The sequence below is a fragment of the Colletotrichum graminicola genome (genome assembly GCF_000149035.1).
Source record: "Colletotrichum graminicola M1.001 genomic scaffold supercont1.22, whole genome shotgun sequence".
NCBI lineage: Eukaryota > Fungi > Ascomycota > Sordariomycetes > Glomerellales > Glomerellaceae > Colletotrichum > Colletotrichum graminicola.
In genome coordinates, this window is record NW_007361026.1 from 57969 (window position 1) to 73777 (window position 15809).

The following is a 15809-nucleotide window of genomic DNA, read 5'->3' on the forward strand; positions in this document are numbered from 1 at the left end:
TGAACCCTGTCCTCGCGACCATCCTGCCAGCTGGTGCAGTTAACGCAACGTTGCGCCTGTCAAGAATTGTTAGTCATTGCTTTGCCATTGCGTCCAAAGCTTCTAATGGAAGTACAACGGAAATGTACAGAGACTTGCCTTACTGCTGATACGCTTTCGACAGTATCTGCATTTAACGGTATGCTTAATGATCGGCTCTGGGGAGAAGAATTGGAAGATGTGGGCCAGACCGTAGAGGGAGATTCCGATGCAGAGGAACGACGCGAGTTGGTTGAGAAACGAGCTACCGTCACATGTTAGCCGCAACATTGACCTTCGGATTGCTGTGCTGGTTGATGAGACATGGCCCAGTAATGAGGTTGGGTTTCCAGGCGTGATTTAGATAGAGAGTTCGAACATGAAGAGGTACAGCACCGAAAAAATGCTTCGGGGGGGGCTTGGACTTGGGCCCGGCTTGGGCTTGAAAAGCAGATGAGGAACTCACCCATAGGCCAGAACAACGGCACCGTCATCCTTTGCGCGCTCGAGGGTTGTGTACCCGCTCTGGGTGTAGTTGGGGCCGCCCTGGAGGACGGCAAACTTTTGCTCCATGTTGCGATTGAGAGGGAGGATGACGGAAATGGGGGGCATAATGATGTTCTGCACAAAATTGTTGACGAGAGTGGTAAAGGCGGCGGCGATGCTGCGGAGGGACAAGTCAGCCAGCTATTCGCGGAATACGTCCACCATCGTGCGTCTTGGCGATTACGAGAATCGTATATAACCTGACCCGGGGGAAACCAGACGTCTTGCAGAGCCTCCACTACGTGTGGTGCACATGATGCCGCATAATCCGAGGAGACTCGGAACGGGAATACCCACATCAAGCCAAAGGCGATCTCGAGGATGTTGCCCTGCAGAGCAAAATCAACGAAGCCGTCCCAGAAGCGGCGCGCCTTTTCCCGGCCACGGCCGAGGAGCGATTCCTCCTCGCCGTTGTCGCCGTTGCCTCGCATGTTGGACGCCGAGGAGATGCGGTCTGCGAACGGAAGAGAGGGCATATTGAGCGTTGCTCCTCCGACTCGGCTCTTGGGAGGAGAGGAAGAGGAGAGGGGCAAAGGAAGTGTGCGATGGACGATGAAACAGTCGCTGTAGACCAAAGAAGTATGAGTTTGTCGGCTTGTTGGAGGCTGTAGGGGATAAGAGCAGTTGGGCCGAGTGTGATGTACGTTGTTGAAGAGTGGGTCGAGGCTGGGCGGTGGTTGCCTGTTTAGGGAAGCAGGGGGGAGGAATGACGTACCCATAATTCCGGGGTGCACACCGGAGTCGTGCAAGGGGCCAGGGTTTTGCGGCAAAGGCTTCTCTGTAAGTACCTATATGACCTATATGGATGGGGTATGGATGAAGTTGACAAGAATACATCGGCGAGTATTCAGGCTATTCGCAGAACTAAACCGGCATATGACGAGTCCGGCAGATTTACAAAGCTTGCTTTCACGTGGAGTACTAGTGGCCGATTGAGAACAGCAGAGCCAGCTAGCCCCCTATACAATCAATCACGTATTGGTTTTAACTCTTGAATATTGTACACTACGATGGTGCAATCTATGGATTCGCATGCTCGGACAATGAAATGGTATCTCGGAAACAATGAGAAAGGATCGTAATATCGGAAATGGCCGTGGTATGCCAGCTATCCGGCCAGACATGACAAAGGTATCGTTGCAAAAGTAAAATAAAAAATCACAACTGCTTTCACATCTTGGAAATCCAATCTGCGAGAATAAAATGCACACTGATGGCTGGTTTACTGTACGGTTGCCCAGGGACGGGGTAGACTCATGCCCCTAGAAGCTGCCTTTCGGGTGGCGGTTCTCTGTGAAACCCCGCCTGCGCGTCGATCGTCTCTCGAGGCAGAACTGCGTGACCCAGTAGATGGCCGCCGCGAACATGACGGCGAAGGCGACCCACGAGATGATCATGAACTTCTGACCGGCCTCGGCCGATATGCCGATTTCCTCGCCCACGTCCGTGATCTGCTTGGCGCCCTCCTTGGCGCCGATAGTCGTGATGAGACTGCCGGCGAAGAGGACGAGGGCTGCGAGGATGGCGAAGACGAAGTTGGTCAGAGTCATGCGCTTCTTGAAGCCGAGGAAGAAGGCCGCCAGTGACCCGAGGATGGCGAGGCCGGAGAAGGCGATGCCCAGGACGTAGAGGACCCAGATGGCGAGGAGGAACTTGTTGACTTTGTCCATGGTCTCCTCGATGGTGTCGGGCCAGTCGAGGTCGGCGAGGCTCAGGCGCAGGGGTCCGACGGAGAGTTCCTGGTCGAGCATCTTGGTGAGGTTGACGTTGGCTGGTCCAAGGTTAGCGTTGCGTCACAGGATCAGGACAGCGGGAGGGTACTTACGACCAGGAGACGGATGGGTGCAGTTCGTGACGTTGAACCAGGCGTTGGACACGGTCACGTTGGGGGCAAAGTCGCCCTGGCACACGTCCATCAGGTGCAGCGAGTACCACTCGGAGATGCCCAGCTCGTCTGCGAGCCGGTCGGCAATGTCATTACCCAAGTCGTTTAGAACGTCAGATACGCGGTCGCTGACGCCGTCGACAAATCGGTCGAGGAAGCCGTCCGTAGTCGAGGCGGGGTCGGCCTCCTCGGTGGCGGTGGGGATCAGGTTGTAGCCCAGGGTTGACATGTTGAGCCGGACGACGTCGTAGTCCTCCATGAAGCCCTGCTTGTGGCCGGCGAAGAGAGCCAGGAAGGAGAGGACGAAGGCCACTATGGACAGTACCAGCGGTAATATGACGGTGAAATGCATGTTGCCGGTGTTGAGGGATGTTTGGCTCTAGTTGGACAAGTGGAAGGGAAGATGTGTGGTTGTTTGAGTAGACGAGCAGGGCTCACAACAGATTGTGTGATGCAAGACCCGAGATATCGGGGGGTAAGTAAGAGGTACTGCCTACCTAATATTGTCGACGGCGATACGCGAAAGCAAGAGTGTCTAGAAGTCGAAACCATGTGTCAAGCGGCAGAGGGTCCTGGCCTTAAAGGGAGAGAGCAACCAAACAGGCTGAAAGCCATGGGTGAATCACAGCCAGTCATATTTCCAAGACGCTGGAATGACAATGATGCAACTGAGAAGATCCTGCCTGACTGGGCGTGAAGGAATGCATCAATGAAGGCGGCGGTCAGGAACAAGGTCGACTGACTGGGGGGGTTGGTAAGTTAGCCATGTTTGCATGGCTTGTCTCTGTGGAGAGAGGGGCCTAGCCAATAAAGGGAAGAGTAGCAACTGGACCGCAAAGCAAAGAGACCCTTAAAAACTCAAAAATAAAAATAAAAAGGGCAGAGAGGGCAATATCATTTCGCGCGCATCTAGGGCGGGAACAACGCAGCAAGTCTTGTCGAGCCTGACGTGGCCAAGGGTGTCGTCGCTGTCCAGGCCGTGTGTGGATGCAAAGAAGTCCAAGTTTACGTCATCGGTCTCGCTTTCCGTCCTGAGCCACCTCACTTCTTCCCCCGTTCGGGCCTCCATCGCCGCCGCCGTTGGCCTGGGACCCACCTGGGAAACCCTTTCTCAAGGCCTAGCCGCATCTAGCCGTACTACCTACCTAGGCTATCTGTACTACCATATATGTAGGTACCTAGGTACCTAGCTACCTTTTAGAGCACCTAGGTAGGTACGTACTACTGTACCTTACCTCCGGATACCTTCCTACTCGTTCCTAATCACCTGTTACCTAGGTGGGTGTTCGTCCATTGGATGACACCGAACAAAACCTGTTTGCACAAGAGGCGGCGGCAGGTTTTGGCAGCCGCTCGAGACTCTAGAGTGTCCAGTTTGGTAAAGTTGTTTACCGCCTGTGGCTTGGCTTTCCTGCATACTGAGTAGGTATCGTTATGTGCTTATGGCCAATCGTCCATTAATATCTTGCTTATACAATGTGAAAAGTATCTATTACAAAAAAGATGGGTTGAGTTTGTCCCATCTTGGCGTGTTCATCCGACCAAGGTACGATGTACATACTAGGTAGTTAGCACAATGCGGTCGGTCCCTTTTGCGTCTTCATCCAACGATGATGGGACGAACTTGCTTCTTGCTGCGATTGCGAATGGCTTCACTTCACTGACCGTCTCCTCCTACGTACTCCTTCCTTAGCAACCACGCTCTGAGAGGCCAACGGCCGAGTATTAACATCTGATTGTTTTCCTTATCGGATCCTCTTAGTTGCTGTGCTTATTCACCTTCCGTAATCGGACAAGGTCTCAGGGGTAAACTTTCTAGCTGCTGTGCCGCAGTCCCAAATGGCCTTTAAAAAGTCAGACCTCCCGCCCGCCAGCTTCGGGCGCGATCATCTTGCCTTTCTCTGCACATTTACCCATCGTGCAGCATTCAACACCAGCCATGACCGTCTCATCCTCCATCGGATGCTCCCCAACCGCCGACGACGCCTTCGGCCCCATCGTGCAGAACTGCCGCGACGGGTTTGACTTTACCCTGACCTTTGAACAATGCCTTTTCACAATCCTCCCTGCTTCCCTCCTCCTGCTTGTCGCACCTCTGCGCCTCCGCCACCTCGGCAAGCTCCCCCGCGCCGTGGCCGACGATGCCCTCCGACTAACCAAGCAGGTCGCCATCGGCATCCTCGCTGTGCTACAGCTTGTCCTCGTAGCGCTGTGGGCAACTCGCCGTGATGCGGGACGCCTGCGCACCGTCTCCGTAGCCGCGTCCTGCGCGTCATTTGCCGCCACTGTCATGTTTGGTGGTCTCTCGTACATAGAACACGCGAAGAGCCTTAAGCATTCGTCCATCTTGAATATATACATCTTTGTGTCTTTGGTGCTGGACGGAGCAATCCTCCGCACCGTATGGCTGTCGCACTTAAGCGTCGCCATCGGCGCCGTCTTCTCCGCGTCCTTCGCGCTGAAGGCGGCTGTCATGATCCTCGGGGCCCAGGGCAAGACCCGGCACCTCACCAGCGCCGGTCGGCCGTACAGCCCGGAGGAAACCAGTGGAATCTATAGCCGCGGTCTCTTCTGGTGGCTTACGCCCCTGCTGCTGACGGGCTTCCGTCGTCTCCTGAAGCCCCTGGACTTGTTCGTCCTCGACGAGTCCATGTCGGCTGCCGTGCTGAACGAGAGGTTCTGGCTCTACTGGAACAGGTCGTCGTCCCCGGCGGCCAACCTGTCAGAGGGATCGCCTCCTTCACATCGTCATCGGCTCATCGGCGTCTGCATCAGCACGCTGAAGTGGCAGTTGCTGGCAGTCGTCCTGCCGAGGGTCTTTCTGCTGGGCTTCACCATCTGCCAGTCCTTGATCCTGAACCGTTTCCTCGAGTTCCTGCAGAATCCTTCCGAGGACGTCAACTACGGCTACGGTCTCATCGGCGCATATGGTCTCGTCTACCTTGGAATTTCCATCTCGTCGAGTTTCTACTGGCACAAGGATTTCCGGTCCTTGTCTATGCTCAGGAGTGTCTTGGTTGCTGCCATTTACTCCAAGACGACAGAGCTGCGAGTTGCACCCGGAGATGACTCTGCGGCAGTAACTCTTATGTCAACCGATGTAACTATGACCAACTCATTGCTACTTTGACTCCGAAGCTTACAGAGTGTCTAGGTCGAAGCCATCATCCGCGCATGGCGCGAGGTTCACGAGTTCCGGGCCAACATCATCCAAATCGCACTTGCAACATGGCTTCTCAGCACACATATTGGCTACGCAGCTTGTGGCCCGATCATAGTCTCCGTCGTCGCTTTGGTTGCCACCATCTTCCTTGCTCCCGCCGCCCAAAAGTACCAGGTGGTCTGGGTCGAGAAATTCCAAAAGCGCATTGGTATTTCTTCCCCTCCCACGGCCTCACACACCGCGCTGACTTGAGCAAAAGGCATCACCTCGGCCATGATTGGTCACATCAAAAGCATCAAGATGTCGGGTCTGACGCAGAAGCTCTCTCGAACCTTGGCGGACCTTCGGCTTGCCGAGATGAAGGCAGCCGCCCCCTTCCGCATCATTGATGCTGTTACTTCAGCCATCGCGCAGGTGCCCCCGATGCTCTCGCCGGTGGTCGCGTTTGCCATGTACACTGCGATCGCCTCCAAGAACGGGCAAGCTCTTGATGCCACCAAATTATTTGCTGCTCTATCCCTGGTCATCCTGCTCGCGAGCCCCCTTTTCTGGATGTTCGAGGTCGTCCTCGACATGAGTGCGGCTCTTGCATGCTTCCATCGTATCGAAAAATAGCTGTCCACGCCGCCTCGCATCGAGTATCGGTCTTTTACTTCAAATTGACATTCTAGCGCACAATCCATGGAAACGGAGGAATCTTCTCAAGATGTCCAGCTTCAAAGTTTGAAGCAGTCAGAACTCGTCTTGGGAAAGAAGCCAAGAGGAGGGCCGGCTGTTATCATGAATACTGTGTCACTCGGCTGGAAATCAGATTCTGGCCCGATTCTGGAGAGTCTGGACTTTGAGGTTCAAGGTGGTCAGCTAGTGATGCTCGTGGGGCCAGTTGCATCCGGGAAAAGCACCCTCCTGCAGGGTCTCCTTGGCGAGTTACCTCACGTCACTGGAACGATTGAGCTTTCTAGCCACCGTGTTTCCTGGTGCGGGCAGAGCCCCTGGCTGATCGTGAGCGCATCCATGGTTCGTTGTATAGTGCCGAGGCTGACTGGCTGTGTAGAATGAGACTATTCGAAAGAACATCATTTGTTTCTCCGAATTCGACGCACATCTCTATCGGCAGGTTCTGACGGCCTGCGACCTTGAAAAGGACCTCGCCCAACTCCCGGAAGGGGACCAGACAGTCATCGGTAGCAAGGGCCTCGCATTGAGCGGCGGCCAAAAGCAGCGCGTTGTAAGTGAACCCCCCCAAGCGGCCTCAAACTTCGAATTGACGATGCCCAGGCTCTTGCTAGAGCTATCTACTCGCGGCCGCGGATCGCCTTGTTTGACAACATCTTTAGCGGATTGGACAATAAAACTACTGACGCTATGTTTCAGCGCGTATTCAGTGCCGAACGAGGCATCCTCAGAGCTTGGGGAACATCAATTGTCCTAGCCACCCAGTCAGGTATAGCCCCCAACCACGAACAAGAAGGTCAGAAGTAGACATGTAGCTGACGAAAGGTCGAAGTGAGCTTTCTATCGAGGGCCGACATAATCATCACCCTTTCAAGGTGGCAAAATTGCCGAAATGGGAAGCTTCGAGGACTGTCAAAACACAGAGGGCTATGTCAGCAGTCTCATCACATCCGGATCCCACGACAAAGACAAAGGCGGAGGTATCTTTCATGGAGAGACAACCGCAGATGAAACTACTTGTCTAGTTCCGGCCGAGAAGAAGACCAAGGCCATGCCAGAGGGAGAGAATAAGCGGCGGCAGCTGGGCGACTGGAGCGTCTATGGCTACTACTTCGGCACCGTCGGTGTCCTCCTCGTCGCCATCATGCTCTTCCTACAGATGACCTGGGCGTTCTTTTCGACATTCCCGAGTAGGCCGCGTCCTTCGCCTGAGTTCTTTGTGACACCGCTGACAACAACCGCTAAGCTGTCTGGCTGAATTTCTGGACGGACGCCAACGCCGAGGCTCCAGGTCAACGCGATGCCTACTACCTCGGCGTCTACGCCGCTTTCCAGGTCGGAGGTGTCTTTAGCTTTGGCGTTCTCATGTGGTAAGCTCGCAACCTGATCCACTCAAGTAGCCCGCTACTCACATCGACGCTCAATCGTCAGGTTTGTGCTTGTTCCGATCGCAGCAAGGTCGGGAATCAACCTGCATCAAAATCTTCTAAAAGCTGTCATGCAGTAAGTGTTGCCCTCTCCTTCTGAATCACGAGGAACAAATCTGACTTTTGCCACAGTGCTCCTCTTTCCCTCTTCACGAGCACAGACATCGGGTCCCTTACAACTCGGTAAGCATTGAAGAGTCAACCAACAACCCGCGTTGCCGCTTTTAACATATTCTAGCTTTTCTCAAGACAAAGGCCTCATCGACCGAAGCTTGCCCTTGGCATTGGTGATATCCCTTGCAAGTAAGACAATACAGCGCCTGTAGCTCTACGGGCCTCGACGCAGCTGACACAGGTTATCACAGGCTTTTTCACCTGCATCGGAAAGGCTTTCCTGATAGCATCGGCGTCATGGTACATCGCCATCAGCTTCCCCGTCCTGATCCTCGTCTTCTACTATATCCAGCGCGCCTATCTCCGCACATCCCGCCAACTCCGTTGAACCGATCTCACCAAAACATCCTTTGAACTGACATAACGAACTACCTAGCACGCACTTCATCGAAACCCTCTCGGGCCTTCCGACCCTGCGCGCCCACTCCCTTACCAACCCGTCCATAGCCCACTCCTACACCCTCATCGACCGTTCCCAGCGGCCCTTCTACATCCTCCTGCTTACCCAGCAATGGCTGACCCTCGTCCTCGATCTCACGACTACCGCCCTCGCCATCCTGGTCGTCGGCCTCGCAGTCCGCCTGCGCGCCACGGTGTCTGTCGGCCTCACGGGCGTCTCGTTCGGCTTATCTCCTTCACCGAGACTCTCAAGATGCTGATCCAGTTCTGGACCTCTCTCGAAACATCCATCGGTGCCGTCGCGCGCATCAAGAACTTCTCCGAGGAGACCACGGACGAGGTCGAGGACGATGCCCTGAGGAGGTCGGCACTGATGACGACCACCCCTGAGGGACGTGGCCCGGTGGCGGAGACGGATGTGAACGGCTGGCCTGGCAGTGGTGCCATAGAGCTCCGTGACGTTTCCGCCTCGTATGACGTGGCGGGCCAGAGCGACGGCGAACAAGCCGCCGCGACGAAGGCCTTGGACGGGGTCTCTCTCTCCATCCGCCCCGGCGAGAAGATCGGCATCGTGGGCCGCACGGGAAGCGGAAAGTCCTCCCTCCTCCTCGCCCTCCTCCGTCTCTTGCCGCTGTCCTCCGGCACCATTTCGATCGACGGGGCGTCTCTGCACTCCCTCCCGCTGCTGCCCCTGCGGTCGGCCCTCATCGCCATCACCCAGTAGCAGTTCGTACTCTCCGGCACGGTGCGACAGAACCTTGACCCCGTCGGCGTCGTCGCCGGAGACGACGCCGTCATAGAGTCGACCCTCGCGCACCTCGGGCTCTGGGAGACGATCCGCGAGAATGGCGGGCTGGACGCCGAGTTCTACGAAGAGGCATTGAGCCATGGACAGAGACAACTCTTCTTCCTTGCCAGGGCCATCCTGAGAAAGGACGTCGGGCGTGTGGTCCTCCTGGACGAGGCGACGAGCAGGTACGTTTCCGCTCCTATTTTCTTACTCTCGGAAGACGGCAGTGTGCTAATGAAAGACCAGTGTTGACATCCACACCGAGAAGACGGTCGAGGACCTCATCCGCGAGGAGTTCAAGGACCACAGCGTCCTCGCCATCGCCCATCGCCTGGACACGGTCGCCGACTTTGACCGCGTCGTGGTGCTGGACAAGGGTCGCGTCGTCGAGGTCGGGAGTCCCCGGGACCTCTTGCGACAGGCCGGTGGAAGGTTCAGGGAACTCTGGGACGCGAGCAAGCAGGGCGGGAGACGCGACGCTTAGGCTCATCTAAGAAGCCCTCTCCCTCATCCACACAAGACTGTGCTCGGGTTTTTAATCAGGGGTCCTACTTTGCTTTTTTTCCTTTTGTCCTCTTTGTATTAAACGCAATTCTCTTATCATCTAGCTCATGGAGGGCCACCAGGCATCGTCTATAGCATCACTGTCCACATTGATGAATCTTCCTTTCCCGGCTCGTTGTGCGACAATGTATTTTTCAACCGACCTGGCCATCTCAGCCGCCGCGCGGTACCTCTCAGAGTCCACAATCGGTGTATCCTTGCTCACATCGTACCCGTACCTCAGTTTCAATGTTGAGACCTTGCCCCATGGCCCGCCCCAGTCGACCTTGTCCCCGTCGACATTCGCCATGAGGGCCTTGAACCACGCCCCGCAGCCCGTCAGATCGAGATACTCGAGCCCGTAGAGGCACTTGCTCAGCTTCCTCAACAGGATGACGGCCTCGGACCAGTCGTTGTCGAGAGTGTGCGCGTACGCCCCTGTACCCGAGTACTGCTGCACCACGCCCTCGGGGGAGACGATCGTGGTAAACTTCGCATTGGGCGTCATAGATGGCTCTGGCCAGTACGCCAAGCTCAGGTGCGTGAGCGTGGGTAGCTTGGCCGCGAGGGCGAGGAGCTGCCTCCAGGACACGCCGGGCCCGCCGCCCTGCTGGTAGACGCTGGGGGCGACGGCAAGGCAGAGGTGCGTGATGTTGGGCAGGAGCTTCGGGGGCAGCGACGGCGCTTCCGCAGTGTCCCAAGAGTCTTGTACCACTTCAGATGCGCGCGCCAGCTTCGGCGGGAAGAGAACGTCCGACAGCTCTCGGACGGACATGGAGTGGCCCACCGAGCCCGTCAGGTCGAGGGAGTAGATGTTGCTGTTTAGGGAAACGAGCGCTTCGGCCTCGACCTGGGGCTGCTGATGCTCGCTGCCATCGTCGTACCTCGAGGCAGGAGGAGGCGGAGGAGGTATCAGGATGTTGCGCAAGTCCGCGGCGGACACGCCACCCTCATACCAAATGCCAACGTATTTTGCCAACGAGGCCCTGGCTCGGCTGGGCAACATGTGCAGGTAGTACTGGTCGTAGTCCCTCTGGAGTTCCCAGTTCAGGGCCATCCTGCGCAGGACGATGTCCATCAGGCTGCCTTTGTCTGGCTCGTACGTCCCCGGCAGGCCCTGGATGGCCTGGGCACCGCGCTGGGCGGCAGTCGCGTGTGCGCGCTGGGCATGGCTGGACGTTCGCGACAGCCAGCTGCGTGGAGGGGGTGGGCCTGGTGGTACCCTCCTGCCTGTAGCGTCGAATCTCGGGGCACGCCTGGGTGGTGGTGGTGGCGTCTCTGGGATCTGGAGGATCTGTCGGAGGGCTGGAGGGACGGTAGGAGCGGTGGCTTCTGATACTGCTGCTGATGCCGTCGAGGTAGCACGGGGGGAGGATCGACGGAGATCGGCCAAAAGTTCGTTGACGCCCTTACGTTGGCTCTCTGTGTTGCTTCGCTGTCAGTTCCAGGAGCGCGACGTCACGCAGGGAAATTTCGGTGAAGGAGATGGGCAGAGACAGAGAGGGAGGGGGTAGGCATGGGCCAGGGTGTGTGTGTGTGTGTGTGGATGGGTGAGTGGAATCCGGAGTCTGGACTGACGGGAAGAAGAAGAGGCTGAAGCTGAGGCACCCAATGATGATGGGGCAGTTGACTGCGGCTTCGAGTATAGCGCCTGGTGCCTTTTCTTAGGCATACCCGGGAGAAGTCCAGACACGAGGCGAGGAGGGTGAAAAGCCTCCAGGGAGAAATCCACGGATGTTCTGGCCGATCTAAAAGGGGGGGGGGGGGGGGGGGGGTGGAGAGAGGCCGCAAGAGACCGAAAGACTATACGAGTAAGAGAGAGCGAGGGGGGTGGAGGAGGTGTCGCAATTGCAGAAAGCAAACAAACTTTAGGCGAACTTTTGTCTCTATGTACTCCCTCTGTAATGCTGCAGCTAAATTGCATCCGCCTGGGCAGTCAGCAACGACGAGGAGATGAGTCCCGAGATCTTTTGCCTGTTAGTCACGGCCCTGTCTCTGTCTAGGTAGCCAGCATGGAGTGGAGTTCAGTTCAGGGAGTGGTTAGAGTCATCATACATAGTGGGGTTGTTGCTCACCTAAGAAATGCGCTCGTTCGGGTAGGAACGTGCGTGGCTTGGAGGGGGAACAACGTTACATACCGGTACGCCAGTCACGCTGAAATGGAACAAAGTCTCCGCCATGTTTGTCAGCGTGAGCGGAGGCAAATAGGTACCTAGAAGGGACCCGCTTTTCAAGGGCTTCTGAACTTCGACAAACACATGGTCTGTGCACTCGGATGGCGAGGCATGTCACCCGGCCCGGACACGGCAAGGGCCCACACTCCACCGGCCAACCTTCGGAAGGACATGGACGACTCCCACATCCAGACTCAAGTTCCATATGGTGTCAAGCCTCCCATGCAACAACAATAATCTGCCCGATCCGATAGATAGGGACTTTGCTGAATCACCACCCTATTGCTCCCAAGCCATGTGGAAAATTTGATGTGCCCACCCAAGTTGCTGGTTGTGCACCGGAGCTGAGGATGCCTTAGAGTTTGAGACTGCATCCGCCAGGCATATGTGCCACAAACCTTGCCGCTATCTTCCGCGTCCCCAAAGGACAGCCGAGGAACCCCTGGCCCTGTCACGCCTATGACTTCTCCGGTTGTAACGGAGCAATATCGTTGGGCGTGCCCTGTGCAGGTATTTGCGCAGAATGTTTGGCCTGCTCTGGTGCTGACGTCTTGGCGAGCAGAATCGGTGCGACCCTCGATTGCAAAGCCAACGATCCATTACCTCATTCCATGAGCTAATATGCTTCAGTGGAGCTTATCTGAAGCAACATTCGCGATTGAGTTACCGCCCAACACCTGGGAGCTGTGAGAATTAGAACTTGGCAGGTTCTGGATGCCAAGAATGCCGCTTCCACCGGGCAACGCTGATCATCCGCTCTGTTCATTATGGAGGTATGAATACAAGGCGGTTCCTCTTGAGGCTGCACAGGTACACAATAGTGACTATACACAGTGAAAAACAGAAAAACACTGTAAAGATACCATGCTTGACACTTGACACAATATAAGGTTTCTAATCAATGCTACAGAGATATCTAGGTATCTACCCTTATTACCAGACTATAGAGGTTATGAATACCTTAATAGATAGAGGTATTATAAACCCTGACGTTGGCTAACTAACTATAACTGCTGTATCTCACTAACCTATACCTCACCACAATTAAGATAGCAATACCAAGTGGAATAGCGCTACTAGCTAACTACAGCCTAAGTTTCTAGAATGTACACGCCTAAAACCCCTACCAACTTATTAAACACTAGCCTAAACAATATGTCTAGCTCTGTGCATTACGATTCTGCACTCGTAGGATAATGTCCTTGTTTTTTTTCCTGTGATCCAATACGTTTGCCGAAGATCACCATACTTGATACTTGTGATATTCGCCAACTCCGGCCTTGTGGTCAGAAAGCGTCTGTGCAATCCTTCAGAATCCATCCCGGACTCGAAGCGGCCTGAAGTCCAGCTGCGATTGTCGGGCTTTGTCTTGGATCAGGTACGAGGGGTTCCGTACAGTGGTGGCGGTAAGCAGTCTGGATGCGATAGGTATCGGATGCCCGCAGTCATTGGCTCTGCCAATCTAGGCTTTTGCATGGCGTCATTGGCCTACCGCAGCCACGAGTTATTGACCCGTTAAAGATGCCGCTTCCTCTCTTCCCGAGTGAGGGCCGGATCACCTCTGGAGGGTCCACGACGTACAAGTAGCAGCCGGCGGTGTCTCATGTGAGCAGACCAGGCGCGGCTAAGAGGTGCCGTCGTCTGCCTCGGCGTAGGGAGAGGGCTGACAGCCGATGGACCCGTCACGAAGATCCCGTCCAACGTTGCATCCACGAAAGCCCATCCGTGGCTTAATCCCGGCAGAAAGGCCTGAAACTGGTCTGATAAACAGCGTGCGCCGCGGCTGCACACGGTGTTTGCCGCTGAATAACTCAAGGTTGCGTGCCATTTTGACTTTCCGTGCGTCCGGCAGGATTGAAAGGTAACGACCATGCTGGTAGCCATGAAGAAAGGTTTTTGACTGCCTGGTTCCTCGCCAGGGGTAGCTTATACCGACCTGGTGCGAATGGCGCTGGCGATCGACAGGTCTTTCTTCGTGGCCAATCACCATCCTCTATCGATGGGGGGACTTTGAGGGTAACGGAGATGTCTTTCCACAACATGGTCAGGGGCTCATTCATGGAGTGGAGGTGAAACACGGCGCCCGAGGGCAAGAAGGCTGGCTAGCGGAGCCGTGTACTTGTCAGTTCGAGATTGACAGTCCTAATGGGGAAAGAGAAAGCGAACAAATACGGAAGATTGGGCCCCTACATTGGACAGATCCGACATTACAACAGAGCCAGAGAAACGTGGTAAGCCTACTCCCATCAGGCGGCCGCCTGGGAGGGGTTTTCGGCAAATGCTCAAAGGCAGTCCACGGATGTTGTGACTTGTGAAGATGATCCCAAGGGGATGGCCCTGAAGTAGCCGTTCACCTGTTCCGAGTGGCACCCAAAGTGGCCAGGATCACACAGTGCCTCTTGTCCGCTCTTTGACACGCATGCCATCGTCCTGTCCTCCTTTACGAATGGCTAGACTCAATAAGGCCGAGTATTCAAAGCATCGCAATGCATGCTTTTCGGAAACAAGGGCCTGGCACTCCATGGCAAAAGACAATGACCGACTCCCTGCCATATGCAATCACAGATATGTGCACCGAGATAGCCGATCCCTTGCCTCTAACGTGGCAAGTGGTTCTAGGACGCGACTGGCATCTGCTGGCAGCCTTCCCTGTGCCACTATGACTTAGGAATACCCCATCAGGGGGGTGTCGTTGCAAATCAGTGGCGCAAGACACTCCGTAGCCACGCCACGATACTATACTTTGTGCCCAAGGGGCTCTTTTTGCCACTGGAATGGCGCAGATAAGTCTAGACCGACAGCCCTGTTGCCCCCTAGCCGACTCATTTCTCAACCAGGGGTTCACGTTGGCTGGATTCTCCTTGCGTGAGAGAGGAAGCTCCACGGGTAACGGCCTTCGAGGAGTAGAAGCCACAATGAATGCTCCTTCGCGGGCCACACCCAGACGCCCTTATGGGTTGACCGCTTCTTTGAAATTTCGCAAGGCAGCTAGCATATTGGGCCCTTCTGTCGCGAGCCGTGTAGATACGGGGATAGCGCGCTGAAGGCCAAGGGTCTGAACGTTGGTGTCGAAACCGATGAGACGCGACAAGCCGCTGTCAACTCGGTATCCCAATCAGGGTTTGTTCGCACTGCCATCTCCCGCCTTGGTCCAGGTTCTGAAACGAATGCAGCAAGTGAAGCTAACTGAGAAAAGGTCTCGGCGAGGGTTTACTCTTCCAACGGTAGCTTCCGAAGCCATCGTAGTACTTGCACAGAACCATTGAGGACCAGCAGCTTGGTATGCGTACTCGGGCTGCTGTCGTCGACAATCCGATAGTAATCATACATCTCAGGGCAGCAGCCAGCAAAAGTCACAAGCAATACGTGTGCTATTCATGCCTCGAATTGAGAGCATACGACCTGAAATGCGCGAGGGACCATCTGTTTGGCTCCTGGCTGTCGCTCTGCCAGGAATCCATGGTCTGACGTGTTAACGGGCAGCCTGGGCCGCAAATAGGAAACACCAACGACCAGATGAATGACCCGGGAGGTGAGCGATATATTGATGTACTGAGAAATGGGGACTCGGCAGCGAATTGAAGCCAAGAGAAAACATGTGGCAAGCCGTGATAAGGTGCCAAGAAGACCCCGGAAGTACCTGGTAATGCATGGGCCTAGCTGACGGGGAACAAATCGCATCCACAGCTTATTCTGAACGGTCCTGTTTAACCAGAGAAACGTCCGAAACGGGTGTTGTAGAAGAAGCATTTTTTTTGTTCGAGAATAGGCAGATGCCTGTCGTCAACCCATGGCGGCGGCTTGCTTGTCACAAGATCGTGGCGCCCGGTAGTTGGTGTCAGAAAGTGGCTCGAGCTGAAGGATTGTTTGGATTAGTGGCCGAATCAGTAGACTCTGGTCCTGACGAAAGTGATTCGCATGTTTTGAATGGACAGGGTCAAAATTTCGAAAGCTCACGGGCATCGTCGCCGCCGTCGTTTGCATCCTTCCCCAATGGGCTCAAGTGTCCTTTGTT

General features: G+C 55.3%; 6 protein-coding genes across 6 annotated transcripts; 2 read left to right on the forward strand and 4 right to left on the reverse strand.

Annotated features, from left to right (window-relative positions):
* Positions 1–39: 39 nt before the first annotated feature.
* GLRG_06067 (large conductance mechanosensitive channel protein) lies at positions 40–1040 on the reverse strand (the record flags this gene model as incomplete). Its single annotated transcript, XM_008096752.1, has 4 exons — positions 40–56; positions 135–283; positions 485–682; positions 862–1040. The coding sequence occupies 4 exons, from the start codon at positions 1038–1040 to the stop codon at positions 40–42; spliced, it is 543 nt and encodes a 180-aa protein (XP_008094943.1).
* Positions 1041–1826: 786 nt separating this feature from the next.
* Positions 1827–2801, reverse strand: GLRG_06068 (SUR7 protein; the record flags this gene model as incomplete). Its single annotated transcript, XM_008096753.1, has 2 exons — positions 1827–2335; positions 2390–2801. 2 exons carry the CDS (start codon positions 2799–2801, stop codon positions 1827–1829), a joined length of 921 nt encoding a protein of 306 aa, XP_008094944.1.
* Positions 2802–4388: 1587 nt separating this feature from the next.
* On the forward strand, positions 4389–6227 carry GLRG_06069 (ABC transporter; the record flags this gene model as incomplete). The annotated part of the gene is made up of 3 exons (XM_008096754.1): positions 4389–5549; positions 5604–5820; positions 5872–6227. 3 exons carry the CDS (start codon positions 4389–4391, stop codon positions 6225–6227), a joined length of 1734 nt encoding a protein of 577 aa, XP_008094945.1.
* Positions 6228–6293: 66 nt separating this feature from the next.
* On the forward strand, positions 6294–7094 carry GLRG_06070 (ABC transporter; the record flags this gene model as incomplete). The annotated part of the gene is made up of 3 exons (XM_008096755.1): positions 6294–6614; positions 6667–6840; positions 6891–7094. 3 exons carry the CDS (start codon positions 6294–6296, stop codon positions 7092–7094), a joined length of 699 nt encoding a protein of 232 aa, XP_008094946.1.
* A 1281-nt stretch (positions 7095–8375) lies between these two features.
* Positions 8376–9567, reverse strand: GLRG_06071 (uncharacterized protein; the record flags this gene model as incomplete). Its single annotated transcript, XM_008096756.1, has 2 exons — positions 8376–9242; positions 9289–9567. 2 exons carry the CDS (start codon positions 9565–9567, stop codon positions 8376–8378), a joined length of 1146 nt encoding a protein of 381 aa, XP_008094947.1.
* Positions 9568–9681: 114 nt separating this feature from the next.
* Positions 9682–11292, reverse strand: GLRG_06072 (tafazzin; the record flags this gene model as incomplete). Its single annotated transcript, XM_008096757.1, has 2 exons — positions 9682–11042; positions 11199–11292. 2 exons carry the CDS (start codon positions 11290–11292, stop codon positions 9682–9684), a joined length of 1455 nt encoding a protein of 484 aa, XP_008094948.1.
* Between the last annotated feature and the right edge of the window lie 4517 nt (positions 11293–15809).